This window comes from Schistocerca cancellata, chromosome 2 (assembly GCF_023864275.1).
Source record: "Schistocerca cancellata isolate TAMUIC-IGC-003103 chromosome 2, iqSchCanc2.1, whole genome shotgun sequence".
In the NCBI taxonomy this organism is placed as follows: Eukaryota; Metazoa; Arthropoda; class Insecta; order Orthoptera; family Acrididae; genus Schistocerca; species Schistocerca cancellata.
The window spans coordinates 794,146,440-794,166,147 of record NC_064627.1 but is presented as its reverse complement, the minus strand read 5'-3'; the positions used below and the strand labels follow the sequence as shown (position 1 = coordinate 794,166,147).

The 19,708-nt window shown below is 45.9% G+C and overlaps 1 protein-coding gene across 1 annotated transcript in view; it reads right to left on the bottom strand.

The window, feature by feature from the left end:
• LOC126158747 (agrin-like) overlaps window positions 1-19,708 on the bottom strand; it is a 177,963-nt gene that overhangs the window by 76,083 nt on the left and 82,172 nt on the right. The window contains exons 6-7 of the mRNA XM_049916466.1: window positions 7,698-7,949; window positions 2,280-2,450 (exon numbers count right to left, since the gene is read on the bottom strand). Coding sequence (XP_049772423.1) covers window positions 2,280-2,450; window positions 7,698-7,949 — 423 coding nt within the window. The remainder of the gene's footprint in view (window positions 1-2,279; window positions 2,451-7,697; window positions 7,950-19,708) is intronic.

The following is a 19,708-nucleotide window of genomic DNA, read 5'->3' as shown; positions in this document are numbered from 1 at the left end:
GTGCAGACCAGCGTAGAGAATTGGCGGAAAGCACAGGCGGTTGCCTTCTATGACGAGGGTATTGGAAAGATGGTACAAAGCTTCGAAAATGTCTATGTCGGAGCGGCGAATATCCTCAGAAGTCAGAGACGGCAGGTGGGAGCACGAGCAGTGGTAGATACGTAACTGTCGCAAATAAAATATTTTTTTATCTACTTAGAGGTTTCGACTTCGCGATCAATCGGATCATATTTTCCGAATAGCCCTCGTACAATTCCGGGTGCTTTTTAGTTATCTTTATGGTAAAAGATTCATTTACCTTTCGAGAATGTTTACTATGCTCTCACCGGACGCATCACAGACACCCAAATGTAAATCAAACTTATCCCATGCTTTTGGGAGCGTGTGTCGAGTTACTGCATTCCCCAACATAGGTATGCATAATGAGGTACGTAGACGGAGTCTTTAGTAAACCCCAACAATACATCACGAAATATGAGATAAGAAGACGGAGAACTCAAAATACCTTTGTTATAATGGTATCGCCTCCTCGACCTAACGCCTGCTGGATAATAAACGAGCCAACTAGCGAGCGAGTTAGCTGCACAAGAGAAATCCTACAGGCAACCACATGAACCAACAACATACTACTGAGTCCAAGAAAACATTCATAGTTTAGATGCATGAACTACATGTTCCACTCTCATTAATATGAGCACTGCCTGTGTTCGACGTATACGTGGAAAAACCACTCACAGACGGCAGTGGCAGCACTATCAGTGGTGGATACCTAAAGCGTGTCGTAGGGACGCGGAAATGAGAGCAGTCGTTGTCCTATTGCGGAAACGGAGCGATTTACAGCCAAGGGTACAAACATTTTCGAAACTGCTAAGTTTTTAACCTGTTTACTTGCCGCCATGGTTGAAGTATTCTGTACACGGCAAAATGGCGCTATTTAAAAGCAGTGCAACTGAGGTGAACTATGGTCCGTAGAAGACATGGCTAGACGATGGCTCCGAGAGGCGTACCGGCGAACAGACGTGCAACTGTTGAGAAACTGCCCGCCGAGATAAACTAGAAGGCTATCAACAGTGTTTCATCAGCGACATTTCGGTCATCGTTGCTCCATATGGACGTCCGCAGCTGACTGCTGTTAATCGGCGACGCAAGCTGGAATTTGAACGAGAATACGGCAACTGTTCGTCCACAGTGGCCTTCTCAGATGATACATGTTTCATGTTCCATCGTACAGATGGCCATTGGCGTGTACACTGTGAAACACTGACAGCAAACACCCATACCGGAGGAGCGAGCGTTGTGGTCTGGGTAAATATTTTCGTGGCGTCTTCTCGTTGAACTTGTCATTCTGCAAGGCACAATAGATCAGCACAAGTATACGTCTATCGTTGGCGGCTATTTCCCCCTCTATATGGAGTTTGATTTTCGTCAGCACGGTAATATCTACCAGCAGTACAATGAAGCGTGTAAAACATCTCGAAGAGCACAACGAAGTGTTTATTTCGCTAAAAAAATGGTTCAAATGGCTCTGAGCACTATGGGACTTAACATCTTAGGTCATCAGTCCCCTAGAACTTAGAACTACTTAAACCTAACTAACCTAAGGACATCACACACATCCATGCCCGAGGCAGGATTCGAACCTGCCACCGTAGCAGTCCCGCGGTTCCGGACTGCAGCGCCTAGAACCGCAAGACCACCGTGGCCGGCTTATTTCGCTAGTCTGGCCACCAACCTGCGCGGTTTTAAACCCAATCGTGAATCTGTGAGACCACTCTAATGGGGCTCTTTGTGCCATGGATACTCAACAGAGAAACCTAGCGCAGCTGGCCACGGCAGTGGATTCTGTAAGGCCCTACACCTATGTCCGTACCTTTCAGAACCTCACTGACCCTCTTCCTTCACGTCTCGCGCGGCAAAAGGCGGTTGTTCAGATTTCTGACAGGTGGTCACATTAATGAGATTAGACACTGTAAAATTCACCCGAACTTCCGCTCTTATTTCAAGCAGAGGAATCGGATGAATATTTTTGAAGCTATGAGTATTTTCCTGATACCAGACACTTACCTTTTAATCTGAGCGTCCCTCAGACGGTTACTTCATTCGAGGTTTTTGTTTCTTTTGACTTTAAACAACAAAACTGGCTAGACATCTTTGGAATTTGGCAAAAACTGAATATAACGTCCATTCCGCTCACTTAATTTCCAATAGTGTATTAACTGGCATGATTTACATTGTTGTCAGGTTTGACAAGTAGTGATCTGACGTAAAGAGAGACGTACCCAGACAGTGTCGGCGATCGTGTGAAGGGGTGCGGTCCGGGCGGCAGCGGCAGGTGTTTTCCTGGCAGCGGCTGCCGGCCACCGAACAGTCGCCGTCCGTGGAGCAGGCGCCGCCCAGCAACGACGACAGCGTCGCAGGCGTCGGCCGGTACACCGCCGAGTACAGCGACTCTGCGCACGGAGAGCGGGCAGTGTGTACTGGCGGACATGGTAGGTACAGCTTACCCTACATCACCCAGCCACCGTAGCAGTGGACCAACGAAACTTCGCAAGTTGTCTCCACACCATCATTCTTGACCCTCCCCTTGGTCAGGAGTGTGTCCTGTCTTGCCATATCATGACGCTTCCTTGATAATCTTCACGTTAATGTGGACCGACACATACAGGCCAACGAACGGATATAATACGAACAAAAAATCTTGTTTCATGGTTATTGTGGTCTCTTGTCCCCAATTTCTGTCAACCTTAAGGCGATCGAACGATTGCCGCATTCACTTAATTTCCTTAGGAGTGTTTTTGGGTGTGTGTGCGTGTGGTGGGGCTTGGAGGGGTGGGGTTGGAGGGCTATAGAAGTAGTTAGGATGGTAACGCCTGAAGAGGGATCTTTGTTTTTGTTTGGTAGGATCACAAGTGGCGGTGCTCCGTAGAACTATTTCTGCTTTTTTGTTTTCTTTGCTAGGTTCGCTTAACGTGCCAAGAAAAAGGTTCTAAATGTACGTACATGTGTTGACGCCTCGACCCAGAAATTGCTAGTCTGAATCCGGCTGCAGGAAGAAATTTTAACCACCAGTAATTAACCGGCGATGGGAGGACAGGTAGTGATGTAAAGTTCCTGATCGCCAGACACTGTGCCAATGTTCTGAGTACCTCAAAAGCCTCTAAGCTGTGCCTTACGGAGCGCCGTCGTGTCACACTGTGGATGGTAATACGTCTGTCGGATGGGGACGGTAACCTCCCTTGTAATAATATGTTTTGTCCAGACATCGTACAACCAGGAAATTGAAAATTTAGCGTAATTGATAAGCCAGAATTGCTGGTCGTGAAGGACATATAGCAAAGTCGGCGGTTATTATTAAATGTAGGAAAAATTAAAACTTTCCCCATTCTCGCGTAAAATTTTTGTAAATCCGAATGTAATAAATTCTGAAATGGAGCTTAACTTTTTTTCTCATGTTTAAGATTTGTATACAGGGTGTTACAAAAAGGTACGGCCTAACTTTCAGGCAACATTCCTCACACACAAAGAAAGATATTATGTTATGTGGACATGTGTCCGGAAACGCTTACTTTCCATGTTAGAGCTCATTTTATTACTTCTCTTCAAATCACATTAATCATGGAATGCAAACACACAGCAACAAAACGTACCAGCGTGACTTCAAACACTTTGTTACAGGAAATGTTCAAAATGTCCTCCGTTAGCGAGGATACATGCATCCACCCTCCGTCGCATGGAATCACTGATGCGCTGATGTAGCCCTGGAGAATAGCGTATTGTATCACAGCCGTCCACAATACGAGCACGAAGAGTCTCTACACTTGGTACCGGGGTAGCGTAGACAAGAGCTTTCAAATGCCCCCATAAATGAAAGTCAAGAGGGTTGAGGTCAGGACAGCGTGGAGGCCATGGAATTGGTCCGCCTCTACCAATCCACCGGTCACCGAATCTGTTGTTGCGAAGCGTACGAACACTTCGACTGAAATGTGCAGGAGCTCCATCGTGCATGAACCACATGTTGTGTCGTACTTGTAAAGGCACATATTTTAGCAGCACAGGTAGAGTACTCCGTATGAAACCATGGTAACGTGCTCCATTGAGCGTAGGTGGAAGAACATGGGGTTACATGATCAACAATGCCTGCCCAAACGTTCACAAAAAATCTGTGTTGATGACGTGATTGCACAATTGCGTGCGGATTCTCGTCAGCCCACACTTGTTGATTGTGAAAATTTACAATTTGATCAGGTTGGAATGAAGCCTCATCCGTAAAGAGAACATTTCCACTGAAATGAGGATTGACACATTGTTGGATGAACCATTCGCAGAAGTGTACCCGTTGAGGCCAATCAGCTGCTGATAGTGCCTGCACACGCTGTACATGGTACGGAAACAACTGGTTCTCCCGTAGCACTGTCCATACAGTGACGTGGTCAACGTTACCTTGTACAGGAGCAACTTCTCTGACGCTGACATTAGGGTTACCGTCAACTGTACGAAGAATTGCCTCGTCCACTGCAGGTGTCCTCGTCGTTCTAGGTCTTCCCCAGTCGCGAGTCATAGGCTGGAATGTTCCGTGCTCCCTAAGACGCCGATCAATTGCTTCGAACGTCAGGACACCTTCGTTCTGGAAATCTGTCTCGATACAAACGTACCGCGCCACGGCTATTGCCCCATGCTAATCCATACATCAAATGGGCAGCTGCCAACTCCGCATTTGTAAACATTGCACTGACTGCAAAACCACGTTCGTGATGAACACTAACCTGTTGCTGCTACGTACTGATGTGCTTGATGCTAGTACTGTAGAGCAATGAGTCGCATGTCAACACAAGCACCGCAGTCAACATTACCTTCCTTCAATTGGGCCAACTGGCGGTGAATCGAGGAAGTACAGTACATACTGACGAAACGAGCTCTAACATGGAAATTAAGCGTTTCCGGACACATGTCCACATAACATCTTTTCTTTATTTGTGTGTGAGGAATATTTCCTGAAAGTTTGGCTGTACCTTTTTGTAACACCCTGTATAAGTCCTGCTACGCAGCTAGTGGTCTCGCGGTAGCGTTCTCACTTTCCGAGCACGGGGTCCTCAGTTCGATTCCCGGCGAGGTTAAGGATTTTCACCTGCTGCGAGATGACTGGGTGTTGTTGTGTCGTCTTCATCATCATTCATTCCCATTACGATCGGAGGAAAGCAACGGCAAACCACCTTCATTAGGACCTTGGCTAATACGGCGGTGCGGGTCTCTCGCATCGTTCCCCTACGCTCTGTCAAGAAGCATGGGACTTAATTTCCATTTTTCCATATGTCTAAAATAGCAGTTAATTTTCTGTGTAAAGAACAGAGCCTTAGATATGATTTCAGACCAGACACGGTATCCACAATGGTAACACTTGCAGTCGTTGACGTCTCATGTCCCGTCACTTTTTCACTAGATATTATGCAAAAAACAACGAGCTTTGAAGAGATCTTCAGTGCTGCGTGTCGCTTAAGCTACATATTTTCATAGTAGCCAAGTATTAACAGGAATATTAGAACATCTCTGTAGAGAACTTGGTAGTCAGGACAACGTACGGTTGTCCACCGTGTGTCTAATTGTAGGCCCGAGTCCCACAGATCCTCCACAGTAACTTGAGTAATCGTTTTCTTGACTCTTACCAAAGTCATTTTAGAAATTCCGAATGAATTTCATCTTTCCATTATTCCTATTTTGATAGGATATCTTATGTCTTCTAAATCGATCCCGTTTTAGTTTTTTGTTTCGTCAGTAGCAGCTCGTCTGCCTGCTAGAGACTATGAATGTATCATGCCTTCTACACAGTCTCTCCCACCGTTCAACAGCTGAAATCCTTTTTCTCTCTCAATATTGCACCTTTGCGTCGGAGTTAATGAATGGAGAAACTTTGTCCACATTCCTGTCTGGAACATGGTCATAGTGTGTACCTGTCTGTGTCGACAAGTTGAGGCATCGGTCACGGGTTTGACCGATAACACTTCCCGTAAAAACAACAGACGCAAAAGGTACTTATCTGCGTTCGACTCATGTTGCCGATGTGTAATATTGCTGAGCCTCATGAACTCAGGGTTTGGATGTTTCTCCAGTCCATAAAACATGCTGATTAAGAACACCGGACAACAAGAAATATTCGCTGGATATCCTCTCGTTCCAAGAGCTCCTAAGTCTGCGCTGTCCGATGCGGTAGCGCACTGTCGTCCACAAAAATGAAAGTCACTTGTGAATGCACTACTGAATTGACGCACATGGGAATAACGTTGACCGGTAAATGTACTGTGTTCAAAGATTTTGAGGTCAGTATGCCTGTCCAAACTTATGCCTCCCCACACCGTAACAGCTGGATCATCAAAACGATCATAGTTGATAATTTTCCTGCATATGTGAGACCTTAACGTTTCCTGGCGAATTGGATGTTCAGATAACTTACGGGTTTGCTGCCGGGTGACGTCGACCACCGCCGATATTTCGACAGCAGCACACGCTGCCATTCTCAAGGCACAACTGCAAGGAGGAAGCAATGTGCAAGGGAATTTAATATCTCGGCTCACAGAGGAGAAACAAGGAAAAAACCATACACAGAGCAAGTAACCGCAGAGTCAACACACAACCAAAGATAACCAACATCAGAAATATCGACAGTGACTATTAATCAACAGGTTAGGTAGCACCAATCCTGTCCATCTGTTTTTTGATGAGAGACAGAGCCGGATTCCTACAGCATGTAAACAAAATCCACCATCTCTGTTTATAAGGTTGCTTGATAGTCTGATTTCAACAGCTTCCTTAATAACACTATACCAATAGCTGGAATAGCTGGCTTGCACGTCCAGCTATTGGGATAGTGTTATTAAGGAAGCTGTTGAAATTAAAATATCAAGCAACCTTATAATTAGAGATGGTGGATTTTGTTTAAATGCTGCTTGGAATCCGGCTGTGTCTCTCATAAAAAAACAGAGGGACAGAATTAGTGCTATCCCACCTGTTGATTAATAGTCACTAACCGATATTTCTGATGTTGGTTATCTTTGGTTGTGTGTTGACTCTGCGGTTACTTGTTCTGTGTGTGGTTTCTTCCTTGTTTCTCCACTGTGAATCGAGGTATTAAATTCCCCTGCACATTGCTTCCTCCTTGCAGTTGTGCCTTTAGAATGGCGGGGTGTGCTCCTGCCGAAATATCGGCGGTGGTCGACGACGTGCCCGGCAGCAAACCCGTTATTTGAACTTCCTACGTATGTGTTGAACAGCATTGGCCAAAATTACCTTTACAGCTATTGATTTCGTCACTTTACAATAACGTATTCAATTCCACCTGTATAAGTAGTGAATCGAATAACAAATCTTACCGATGCTCGGTACTCTCGAATTATATCCACTAAACGAGAGGGCAGAACTGTATCTAATGCCTTGAGGAAGTCAAGGAACTTGGCCTCACCCTGTCCGACTCTGTCTACGTTATTCAGTATTTCATGTACGTATAGGGCGAGCAATGTGTCTCAAGAATCAACTTGTGTTACGCGAAATTTCAAGTTTTCAGTAGGACAGATCGAGTGGTCGAAATACATCTCTGAAAAGAGAGGAGCGTTCATTACAATTACAAGACACCAGTAACTGAGTGACGGAGACAAACAGTGATTTCTGTATGTTCCCTTATTCGTTGCTGAGGTGTCTCATGTGCTCACCAGTGTCCGGATGGTCGGAGAGCCCCCGGTAGAGCGACGCCGACGTGAGGCCGGCCCCGGTGTCCGGCAGCAGGTACTGCTGGTGGCTGACCGCCCCCGCCGCCCCCGCCACTGCCTCTGCCAGCGCCAGGTGCCGCGTGGACTTGGACACCTTCTGCACGCCGTCCGTGTCGTAGTCTCCAGGCACGGTGGACAGCGGCGTCGGCGACACCGAGGACGCCGTCGTAGACGTTAGCGCCACCACGGCCGTCTCTGCAATGTCATGCGGAGCGAAACATTATACACACCTTGTACAAAAAGCATATCGGAGTGAGACAGGGTTTTTAGACTATCCCTGATAATACTTTAACTGTACACTGAGTAAGCTGTGAAGGAAACCAAGCCGCTCAAATGGTTCAAATAACTCTGAGCACTATGGGACTTAACATCTAAGGTCACCAGTCCCCTAGACTTAGAACTACTTAGACCTAACTAACCTAAGTACAGCACACTCATTCATGCCCGAGGCAGGATTCGACCATAGCAGCAGCGCTGTTGCGGACTCAAGCGCCTAGAACCACTCGGCCACAACAGCCGGCAAACCACGCAGTAACATGGAAAGAATTTTAATATTCTGAGAGAAGAAACAAAAACTTAGATATTTCTTATAATATTGCTGTTTAGTAACAAACACCCTAGTACTTGGAAGAACATTTGAACAGAATGTGTAGTGTCAGGAAATAAGGTTACAAGATGAATACCAATAAAAGTAAAACAACAGTAACGGAAAGTATACGAATTAAATCAAGCGATGCCGTGGGAATTAGATTACGAAACGACACGCTAAATCTGGTAGGTGAGTCTTGCTACATGGGCGGCAACATAAGTGACAATGGTCAAAGTAGGACGCTAGAAAAGCTTTCGAAAAGAAGAAATTTGTCGGCATCGAGTGTAAATTGAAGTGTTTGGAAAATGTTTTGAGCCATTTTTGAACCATTTTCGTGACAGGAGCCGCTACTTCCCAGTCAAGTAGCTTTTCTATTAGCCTGACAAATGCTAATTGCATCCCAGTTGCCAACAGCGTTCGGGAAACCGGGTGGTCACTCATCCAAGTGCTAGCCAAACCCGACAGCGATCAACTTTGGTGATCTGACGCGAACCGGTGTTACCACTGCGGCAAAGCCGCTGGCAGTGACGGCTAAGAAATAGATCATTTTGCGAAAAATCAGTTCACTGACGAATAAAAAACTAAGAAAAATAGATATTGAGGTAGTTCCTGTAACGCAATTCAAAAGAAGGCGGTCAAAATAAAAGTTAGACAAACTGACTGAAGCAGTTTTATAAACATCTCTTTGCTGCATTCGTTAATAAGCGATTGCCCGATTACCTAACGAGCGCGTAGCGCAAGACATCAAGAGGCAAACTGTACTCACTAACACGCGCAAAGACGTCATTCCACACAGCCGTACTTAAAAAAATCATACACTACTGGCCATTAAAATTGCTACCCCAAGAAGAAATGCAGATGATAAACGGCTATTCATTGGACAAACATATTATACTAGAACTGACATGTGATTACATTTTCACGCAATTTGGGTGTATAGATCCTGAGAAATCAGTACCCAGAACAACCACCTCTGGCCGTAATAACGGCCTTGATACGCCTAAGCATTGAGTCAAACAGAGCTTGGATGGCGTGTACTTGTACAGCTGCCCATGCAGCTTCAGCACGATACCACAGTTCATCAAGAGTAGTGACTGGCGTATTGTGACGAGCCAGTTGCTCGGCCACCATTGACCAGACGTTTTCAGTTGGTGACAGATCTGGAGAATGTGCTTCCCAGGGCAGCAGTCGAACATTTTCTGTATACAGAAAGGCCCGTACAGGACCTGCAACATGCGGTCGTGCATTATCCTGCTGAAATGTAGGGTTTCACAGGGATCGAATGAAGGGTAGAGCCACGGGTCGTAACACATCTGAGATGTAACGTCCACTGTTCAAAGTGCCGTCAATGCGAACAAGAGGTGACCGAGACGTGTAACCAATGGCACCTCATACCATCACGCCGGGTGATGCGCCAGATGGCAATGACAAATACACACTTCCAATGTGGGTTCATCACGATGTCGCCAAACACGGATGCGACCATCATCATGCTATAAACAGAACCTGGATTAATCCGGAAAAATGACGTTTTGCCATTCGTGCACCCAGGTCCCTCGTTGAGTACACCATCGCAGGCGCTCCTGTCTTTGTGCAGCGTCAAGGGTAACCGCAGCCATGGTCTCTGAGCTGATAGTCCATGCTGCTGCAAATGTCGTCGAACTGTTCGTGCAGATGGTTGTTGTAGGTGTCGTCACCGGCTCCAACCTTGTGTGAATGCTGTGAAAAGCTAATTATTTGCTTATCACAGCATCTTCTTCCTGCCGGTTAAATTTCGCGACTGTAGCACGTCATCTTCGTGGTGTAGCAATTTTAATGGCCAGTAGTGTACTTTATTCAGGACTGTCAACTCCGGTCACCGTTCTTGTTTCGTCACGCAACAATCGCGAGATGAGTAGATGAGGACGGTGCATCCACATCCGTTATCGATGCACTTTGAAACTGTCATGCCTGAAACTACAAAATGATTTTAAAAGGCAGCACACTGGAATAATGACTTTCCTCAATTTTTTCGAGGTTGTGGTGCCCAGCAGAAGAAAATAAAATGCTTAAGGCTAAGGATAAAGAACACTCGAAAAGAATCAGTGATCAAATATCTGCAGATCGTGTTGATAATGGTAGCGATGATGGCGAAAGAAATGCTTGAATGTCGCACGTCACACCAAGATACAGAAAAGGTAACACAACGATTTTCCTGGAAATTGCAAAGGTAATCTGTCAACTGTGAAACAGTTGCGCGTATGTACACAGCAAGGAATTTACTTTGCGTTCATTTCGCCAGGAATAATATTTAACCGGTCGAGACTGCGGTGTTTGCTGTCTTTTACTCGCCGTGCCTTCCGATACACTGATTAATCGGGTCAACGTGTCACAGTGGAGATTGCGGAATCTACATACGCAAACGTAGGATGTAGCGACGAAGGAACTATGCGCCAAACCCTCACACTAGAATCACTGCAGAATGAGGGAGGAAACAATGCTTGTCAATACTGATACATTTTACCATTGTTTTCCCGTCAGGAGGGCACAGCTTCCATCATATATTTATTTGAGAACAGATATTACTAAAGTGATTGTGACTCAACCAAACTGCCGTTGCTATTCTTTCAGCAGCAGCAAACCGAACAACATCGTAAAAAAAAGAAAGTCATTGTGCTGTTAATGAGGTAAGCTGAAACCACGTCTTTTCTCCTTCCCTTTAAAAATGTAGTTGCATGTTCGTATCACCGTTTACTTGCAATCGTACAACCCTTTGCGTATTCGGAGAACAATATGTGTGGCAACAAACCTTACTACGGAAGGAAAAAATTGCTGAGATTGAAGTGAAGTAATCAGAAAAGTGGGAAACCTATGTTCTGCCAGCAATGGCTTCGAAGTTGTTATTTAACGTTTTCGGAGAAGTGTGGTTGTGATTAATCTCCCATAACGTACTTGCTTCCATGGGTTATTATGAAGCTATTCATTATCTCACTACTCACAAAGTAAAGCAAAAGTCACCCTGAAAGTGGGGCAAACGTTTTGAAAAACAATAAATATTAGGTTAATCATCCATAGTTTAATATATTTGGTGTAAACGTTGCATAGTGGATGCTGCTACCGATGTCATAGTTTGGACGGCTCTAGAGAAACAGGGAAAACAAAACAAATAAATGACATTATGTGATTGGAGACAATCTGGAAATTTATTTTCCGACGGTAAAACTATCTTCCTCCAAGGCTCCAATGTAGTACGGCTGCTAGCAGAATGTGTAGTTAACTTTAAATATACATTATTACTAACAATTTACGTTGGGTCTCGTCTTAATACAAGGCGGTCAGAAACAGTCTAAAAAGGTTATAAGGGGGTCGCAGGGTAGGTTCTGCTGAAAAATAACTGTCAAGAAAGACATCGATACACTGCACCGCTCCCGAGTCAATTAGCAACGAAGTAGCCAAACAGGTGGTTGCGGAAGCAAATTCAAGTTGCCCGCCACAGACGCTGTCACCAAACGTGACCAGAGAGTGAATCAGAGAGTGAAATAAAACTTGGATGTGAGACGGTAGTGAGAATCGAAACCGAGCCAAGAGCTGAGCAGTCTTGTGCGTTATGATCTACGCTACGCAACAACTGACACTAATTGTCTCTCGTTGACCGCTTGAAATGGAACGCTCTGTCGCCTGATTGGCTGACTTCAATGCTAATTAATTCGGAAACGGGCCACCGTATAGTACTTTTTTCTAAACAATTATTTCTCAGAACAGCCTACTCTGAAACAACCTCACAATCTATTCAGACTGTTTCTCACCAACCTACGTATTACGAAAAGAGAAGTCCCATAGAAAGATGTAACAAAAACGGATGCAACGATGTAATTAACAGTTATTACAAACACAAGGTAGCTGTAACGATCATATAAAAGTCTGTTTTGAAAACGGGACTTAGTTTATAATTAAAGATCAGAGTAAAAGAGACAATAATACGAGTGTAGCAAAAACCAGAATATCAGTAATACTCCAAGGAGGACACGCATGAAACAGACGAGGACATAACCATTGTGGTTGATCATAAGAAATTGCACTATCAGTAGGCATACGTATCAAACAGACTCTTAGCACTAAAATCCACTAAAAGGAAATCAGAGTGAATGGTTGTAGAAGTGGATAAAATCAGAAAAACACGCAATACTCGCAATAAGGAAAAAAAAAGATTTATTCGTGTAAAACTGGTTTGAAACTGTTATCTACATCATGAAGTGAAATGTGCATACTTCGGGAACCGAAAAGCGAATGCTTTAAGTATCTTAAACGTGGATGCAAAGCTATTAAAATACAAGGAGACGAAGAACTAGCAGTTTTGTTAGATGAGAGACGGAATAAAAGTATGGAAATCAAAAAGAGTCACAAGTTAGTGAGAGGTGTGCAGCAACAGCTAACAGCGTTACAAAGCAAGAACGGCAAGTAAACGGTCCATGAACGATAAGGTGATTTAAGAACGGGTCTCAAAACCAAATTAGAGAGAAATGTATACAGGAAGGAGCTATATCCTTTTCACAGGAAAAGTTCTGGCATTTTCCTTAAGTGACATGAAGAAAATATGGAATTCTAAATGTGAATGACCTGGCGGGCGGTGCATAGCCGCTCCTTAAGAAAGAGAGACCAGCGTCCCAACGACTCTGCGAACTCGCTCGATGCAGTAGACGGCGCAAACTGAGGGCGAGGGTTGACAGAGCGTCTTGCAACTAACCTTTTAGCTTCAGCCTGTTTGGCAGGATTCTCAGATGAAAAAGTTGAGTCTCGTACTGTGTTGGTCGAGCTAGCTACTTTGTGAGACTGTTTCTTTAGTGAAATTACGTTTTCCTTTCATTAAACGGGATCAGCGTAAGAAATGGGAGGAGCTCAAAAAGAAGAAGACTGTTCTCGTTTAGAAAAGTCACTCGTGTTTTAATGGAGAGCTATTTAAATACCACCGTACTCAACTTACACAGGGAGAAGGCAGTTCACTACTGTTCAAGTAATTCCACCAAAGAAGTCGCAGTTCTACATATTACATACATTCTGTTACACCTTTAGGTGCTTTCAAACCACGTTTTGGTTACCGTTTATCATCCGTAGTTTCCTCAAAGGTTACATCTTGGCAGTTTCTTAAGAACTTCCGAATCCTTGATTCTGCCATTCGCACCCATATACCATCTTCTTACCAGTTTACGCGAAAATGTTAATCTTGTCACATTAATTTGTTAGAGACTACCTAATACCAGGCATGCTTTCTATTATTTTGTAACTTTTTGGAAGTAAATATACATAAACGAAACAGAGGCAGGTATGCAGACAATATGCAGACAATAAATTCAAGAATTATTTCTTCACCATTACCTTATACTTTAAAGTGACAAAAGTTATGGAAAACACCCTAATATCTTCTCGGACTTCCCTGTCCTTGGCGCAGTGCTGCAGCTCGAGGTGGCATGGACCAAACAACTCACAGGAAACCCCTGGAGAAGTACTCATCCACGCTGCCACTATGGCAGTCAGTAATTGCGGAAGTGTTGCCGGTGCGGGATTTTGCGCACGAACTGACCTTTCGATTACGTCTCATAAATTTTCGACGGATTTTACGTCAGGTGATCCGAATAGCCAGATCATTCGCTCGAATTGTCCAGAAAGTTCTCGAAAGCAATCGCTAACAGCTGTTTCCCGGTGACATGGTGCATTGTCATACATAAAAGTTCCATCTTTGTTTAGGAACATGAAGTCCATGAATGGCTGCACATAGTCTGCAAGTAGCCAGACATAACCAATTCTAGTAAGTGATCGGTTCAGTTGGACCAGCGGACCTATTCCATATAAACACACCGTATATCGTTATGGGGCCACCACCATCTTGCACACAGGCTTGCTGAAAACTTTAGTCCATGGCTTCGTGGGGTCTGAACCACACTCAGAACCTACCGTCAGCTCTAACCAACCGAAATCGGAACGCATCTGACCAGGTCACGGGTTTCCAGTCGTCTAGAATCCAACCGAGCCCAGTAGAGCCGCTGCAGGCGCTGTTGTCTTGTTAGTAAAGGCACTGGTGTCGGTCATCTGCTGCCATAGCCCATTAACGCCGTAATTCGCTGTTATAATGGATACGTTTGTCATACGTCCCACATTGACTTCGAATCTTATTTCACACAGTACTGCTTGTTTTTAAGCACTGAAAACTCTACAGAAACACCGCCGCTCTCCGTCGTTAAGCGGTGTCGGCCACAGCGTTGTCGGTGATGAGAGGTAATGCCTGAAATTTGATATTCTCTTGACACTTTGGATCTCGGAATACAGAATTCCCTAACGATTTCCTAAATGGAATGTCCCATGCGTCTAGCCCCGGCTAGCATATCACGTTCGAGTCTGTTAATTCCCGTCACTCAGCCACAATCACGGCGGAAACTTTTTGCCTGGATCACCTGAGTGCAAATGACAGTCCCGGTAATACACTGCTTTTTTAACCTTGTGCACGCGTTACTATCACCATCTACACAGGGTGAGTCACCTAACATTACCGCAGGATATATTTCGTAAACCACATCAAATACCGACGAACCGATTCCACAGACCGAACGTGAGGAGAGGGACTAGTGTGATTGTTTAATACAAACCATACAAAAATGCACGGAAGTACGTTTTTTAACACAAACCTACGTTTTTTTAAATGGAACCCCGTTAGTTTTGTTAGCACATCTGAACATATAAACAAATACGTAATCAGTGCCGTTTGTTGCATTGTAAAATGTTAATTACATCCGGAGATATTGTAACCTAAAGTTGACGCTTGAGTACCACTCCTCCGCTGTTCGATCGTGTGTATCGGAGAGCACCGAATTACGTAGGGATCCAAAGGGAACGGTGATGGAGCTTAGGTACAGAAGAGACTGGAACAGCTCATTACGTCCACATGCTAACACCTTTTTATTGGTCTTTTTCACTGACGCACCTGTACATTACCATGAGGGGTGAGGTACACATACATACGTGGTTTCCGTTTTCAATTACGGATTGGAATAGAGTGTGTCCCGACATGTCAGGCCAATAGATGTTCAATGTGGTGGCCATCATTTGCTGCACACAATTGCAATCTCTGGCGTAATGAATGTCGTACACGCCGCAGTACATCTGGTGTAATGTCGCCGCAGGCTGCCACAATACGTTGTTTCATATCCTCTGGGGTTGTAGGCACATCACGGTACACATTCTCCTTTAACGTACCCCACGGAAAGAAGTCCTAAGGTGTAAGATCAGGAGAACGGGCTGGCCAATTTATGCGTCCTCCACGTCCTATGAAACGCCCGTCGAACATCCTGTATAGGGTCAGCCTAGTGTTAATTGCGGAATGTGCAGGTGTACCATCATGATGATACCACATACGTCGCCGCGTTTCCAGTGCGACATTTTCGAGCAACGTTGGCAGATCATTCTGTAGAAACGCGATGAATGTTGCAGCTGTTTGGGCCCCTGCAATGAAGTGAGGACCAATGAGGTGGTCGCCAATGATTCCGCACCACACATTTACAGTCCACGGTCTCTGTCGCTCTACCTGTCTGAGCCAGCGAGGATTGTCCACGGCACAGTAATACATGTTCCTTAGATTCACTGCCTCGTGGTTTGTGAAACCCGCTTCATCAGTAAACAGGTAGAACTGCAACGCATTCTCTGTTAATGCCCATTGACAGAATTGCACTCGATGATTAAAGTCATCACCATGTAATTGCTGATGCAGCGACACATGGAACGGGTGAAAGCGGTGACGATGCAGTATGCGCATGACACTACTTTGACTCAGTCCACCGGCTCTCGCAACGTGCCGTGTACTCATGTGTGGGTTCATGGCAACAGCAGCTAACACACCAACTGCACCAGCTTCTCCTGTGACGGGCCTGTTACGGACCCGTTTGCGTGCTACGACCATACCTGTTGCATACAGTTGGCGGTAGATGTTTTGCAATGTGCGGCACGTTGGATGCTCTCTGTCCGGGTACCGTTCTGCATACACCCTGCAGGTTTCAGCTGCATTTAGTCGACACTCGCCATAGATGAGTATCATCCCCGCCTTTTCAGAGTTCGAATACACCATGGTCACAGTTCCTACAACACTACACTACACAGACGTCTGGTAACATGGTGTACTACAGTTGGTCTGCGTGCGGAGACGAATGCAGAATAACAATAGCAGCAAGCGCTACATGCGGACACTGCGACAGCTAGACCAAACCACAACAGTGCACTACGGCCACACTCGTAAACACGGTCGTCATCGTAAACATGTCCCTGCAGATGCTGCTCGCCGACCGTGGCCCGTGGTTGTTACAACACGCAACTGAACTTCGGAGGTTTCAAGCGTCAACTTTAGGTTACAATATCTCCGGGTGTAATTAACATTTTACAATGCAACAAACGGCACTGATTACGTATTTGTTTATATGTTCAGATGTGCTAACAAAACTAACGTGGTTCCATTTAAAAAAACGTAGGTTTGTGTTGAAAAAACATACTTCCGCGCATTTTTGTATGGTTTGTATTAAAGACTTACACTAGCCCCTGTCCTCACGTTCGGTCTGTGGAATCGATTCGTCAGTATTTGGTGTGGTTTACGAAATATATCCAGCTGTAACGTTAGGTGACTCACCCTGTATATGTGCTATCGCTATCCAATTACTTTGTCACCTCAATGTATGTGAATCAGTTGATTCAAGTGCTTTGGGATGTACAATATTTTTGTGTAGAGATAAATACATTTTTCGGCTGGGCCACTCATGACCACTCAACATAGGAGGGGCGTTTAATATGTGAGGCAACACATTTTTTTCTAGGCCACTTTTGGTTGAAATAAATGCGGTGTTGGTGGTGGGGTACAGTGGAATATTCCCGCTTCAGCCCCTTTAGCTTTATGAAGGTCCAGTAGGTTGCGGCGCTATACGTAGCATTGAAAATGGGGTCTGCAAAGGACGTACTTTCGAAGCAGAGAGATAAGATTGAGTTTCTTTTGGCGGAAGGCCAGAGCATCGCAAATATTCATAGGCGCTTGCAGAATGTCTATGGAGACCTGACAGTGAACGAAAGGACGGTGATTCTGTCGTTGGGCGTGCCGTCTGCCATCATTGCAGCATGGTCGCGCAAACCTGTCTGACCCGCTGCGTGGCAGCCGGCCGCACACAGCTTTCACTTATACAATTTTTATTTGTCGCCACAGAAATGCTAACGAAATTCCTCTTCTGCACGACAACGCAAGGCCTCACGCAAGTCTGCTCAGTCGAGAGGAGCTCACAAGACTTCATTCGACTGTGCTTTCTCATCCACCCTACGGCCTGCATCTCGCATCTTTCGACTTCCATCTCTTCGGCAGAATCAAGGATGCAGTACCTAGATGATGGGGAGGTTATTGACTGTAGCAAGACGTTGGCTCCGACGCTAACCAATAGAGTGGTACAGGCCGTCCGAGAAAGATTGCGTAAGACCATTGCACTGAACGTAAATTATGTTGCGAAAATCGGTTTTATAGGCAGAAGAGTGGGGAATAATATGGAGTATTGGAAAAATGTGAGATGACGATTCCTGATCAGACGATTATAGGGTTATAACGACAACAGAAGTATATATAACGACGTCGCAGGTAGAAGATGAAGAACTGGAGGAAGTACATGTGGATATCCGACGGCTAATTTAGTACATAAAGGGACGTGAAAATCTACTTACCATTGGAGGATTGGAGTATGGTTGTAGGGGAAGAAATACAAGAAATACTTGCAGGACAATAAGGGCTTGGTAACAGGAATGAGAAGAAGTAAGACTGAGCTCTGCTAAAAATTTCAGCTAATACACTCCTGGAAATGGAAAAAAGAACACATTGACACCGGTGTGTCAGACCCACCATACTTGCTCCGGACACTGCGAGAGGGCTGTACAAGCAATGATCACACGCACGGCACAGCGGACACACCAGGAACCGCGGTGTTGGCCGTCGAATGGCGCTAGCTGCGCAGCATTTGTGCACCGCCGCCGTCAGTGTCAGCCAGTTTGCCGTGGCATACGGAGCTCCATCGCAGTCTTGAACACTGGTAGCATGCCGCGACAGCGTGGACGTGAACCGTATGTGCAGTTGACGGACTTTGAGCGAGGGCGTATAGTGGGCATGCGGGAGGCCGGGTGGACGTACCGCCGAATTGCTCAACACGTGGGGCGTGAGGTCTCCACAGTACATCGATGTTGTCGCCAGTGGTCGGCGGAAGGTGCACGTGCCCGTCGACCTGGGACAGGACCGCAGCGACGCACCGATGCACGCCAAGACCGTAGGATCCTACGCAGTGCCGTAGGGGACCGCACCGCCACTTCCCAGCAAATTAGGGACACTGTTGCTCCTGGGGTATCGGCGAGGACCATTCGCAACCGTCTCCATGAAGCTGGGCTACGGTCCCGCACACCGTTAGGCCGTCTTCCGCTCACGCCCCAACATCGTGCAGCCCGCCTCCAGTGGTGTCGCGACAGGCGTGAATGGAGGGACGAATGGAGACGTGTCGTCTTCAGCAATGGGAGTCGCTTCTGCCTTGGTGCCAATGATGGTCGTATGCGTGTTTGGCGCCGTGCAGGTGAGCGCCACAATCAGGACTGCATACGACAGAGGCACACAGGACCAACACCCGGCATCATGGTGTGGGGAGCTATCTCCTACACTGGCCGTACACCACTGGTGATCGTCGAGGGGACACTGAATAGTGCACGGTACATCCAAACCGTCATCGAACCCATCGTTCTACCATTCCTAGACCAGCAAGGGAACTTGCTGTTCCAACAGGACAATGCACGTCCGCATGTATCCCGTGCCACCCAACGTGCTCTAGAAGGTGTAAGTCAACTACCCTGGCCAGGAAGATCTCCGGATCTGTCCCCCATTGAGCATGTTTGGGACTGGATGAAGCGTCGTCTCACGCGGTCTGCACGTCCAGCACGAACGCTGGTCCAACTGAGGCGCCAGGTGGAAATGGCATGGCAAGCCGTTCCACAGGACTACATCCAGCATCTCTACGATCGTCTCCATGGGAGAATAGCAGCCTGCATTGCTGCGAAAGGTGGATATACACTGTACTAGTGCCGACATTGTGCATGCTCTGTTGCCTGTGTCTATGTGCCTGTGGTTCTGTCAGTGTGATCATGTGATGTATCTGACCCCAGGAATGTGTCAATAAAGTTTCCCCTTCCTGGGACAATGAATTCACGGTGTTCTTATTTCAATTTCCAGGAGTGTAGTAGAATAGTCTGAGGATGGGGTGTACGTGGGGAATGCCCGGACACACGGGAAGATTCCAGCCAGAATGGTCACACATTCAGAAATCAGATATTGGATATTAAAGCTTAC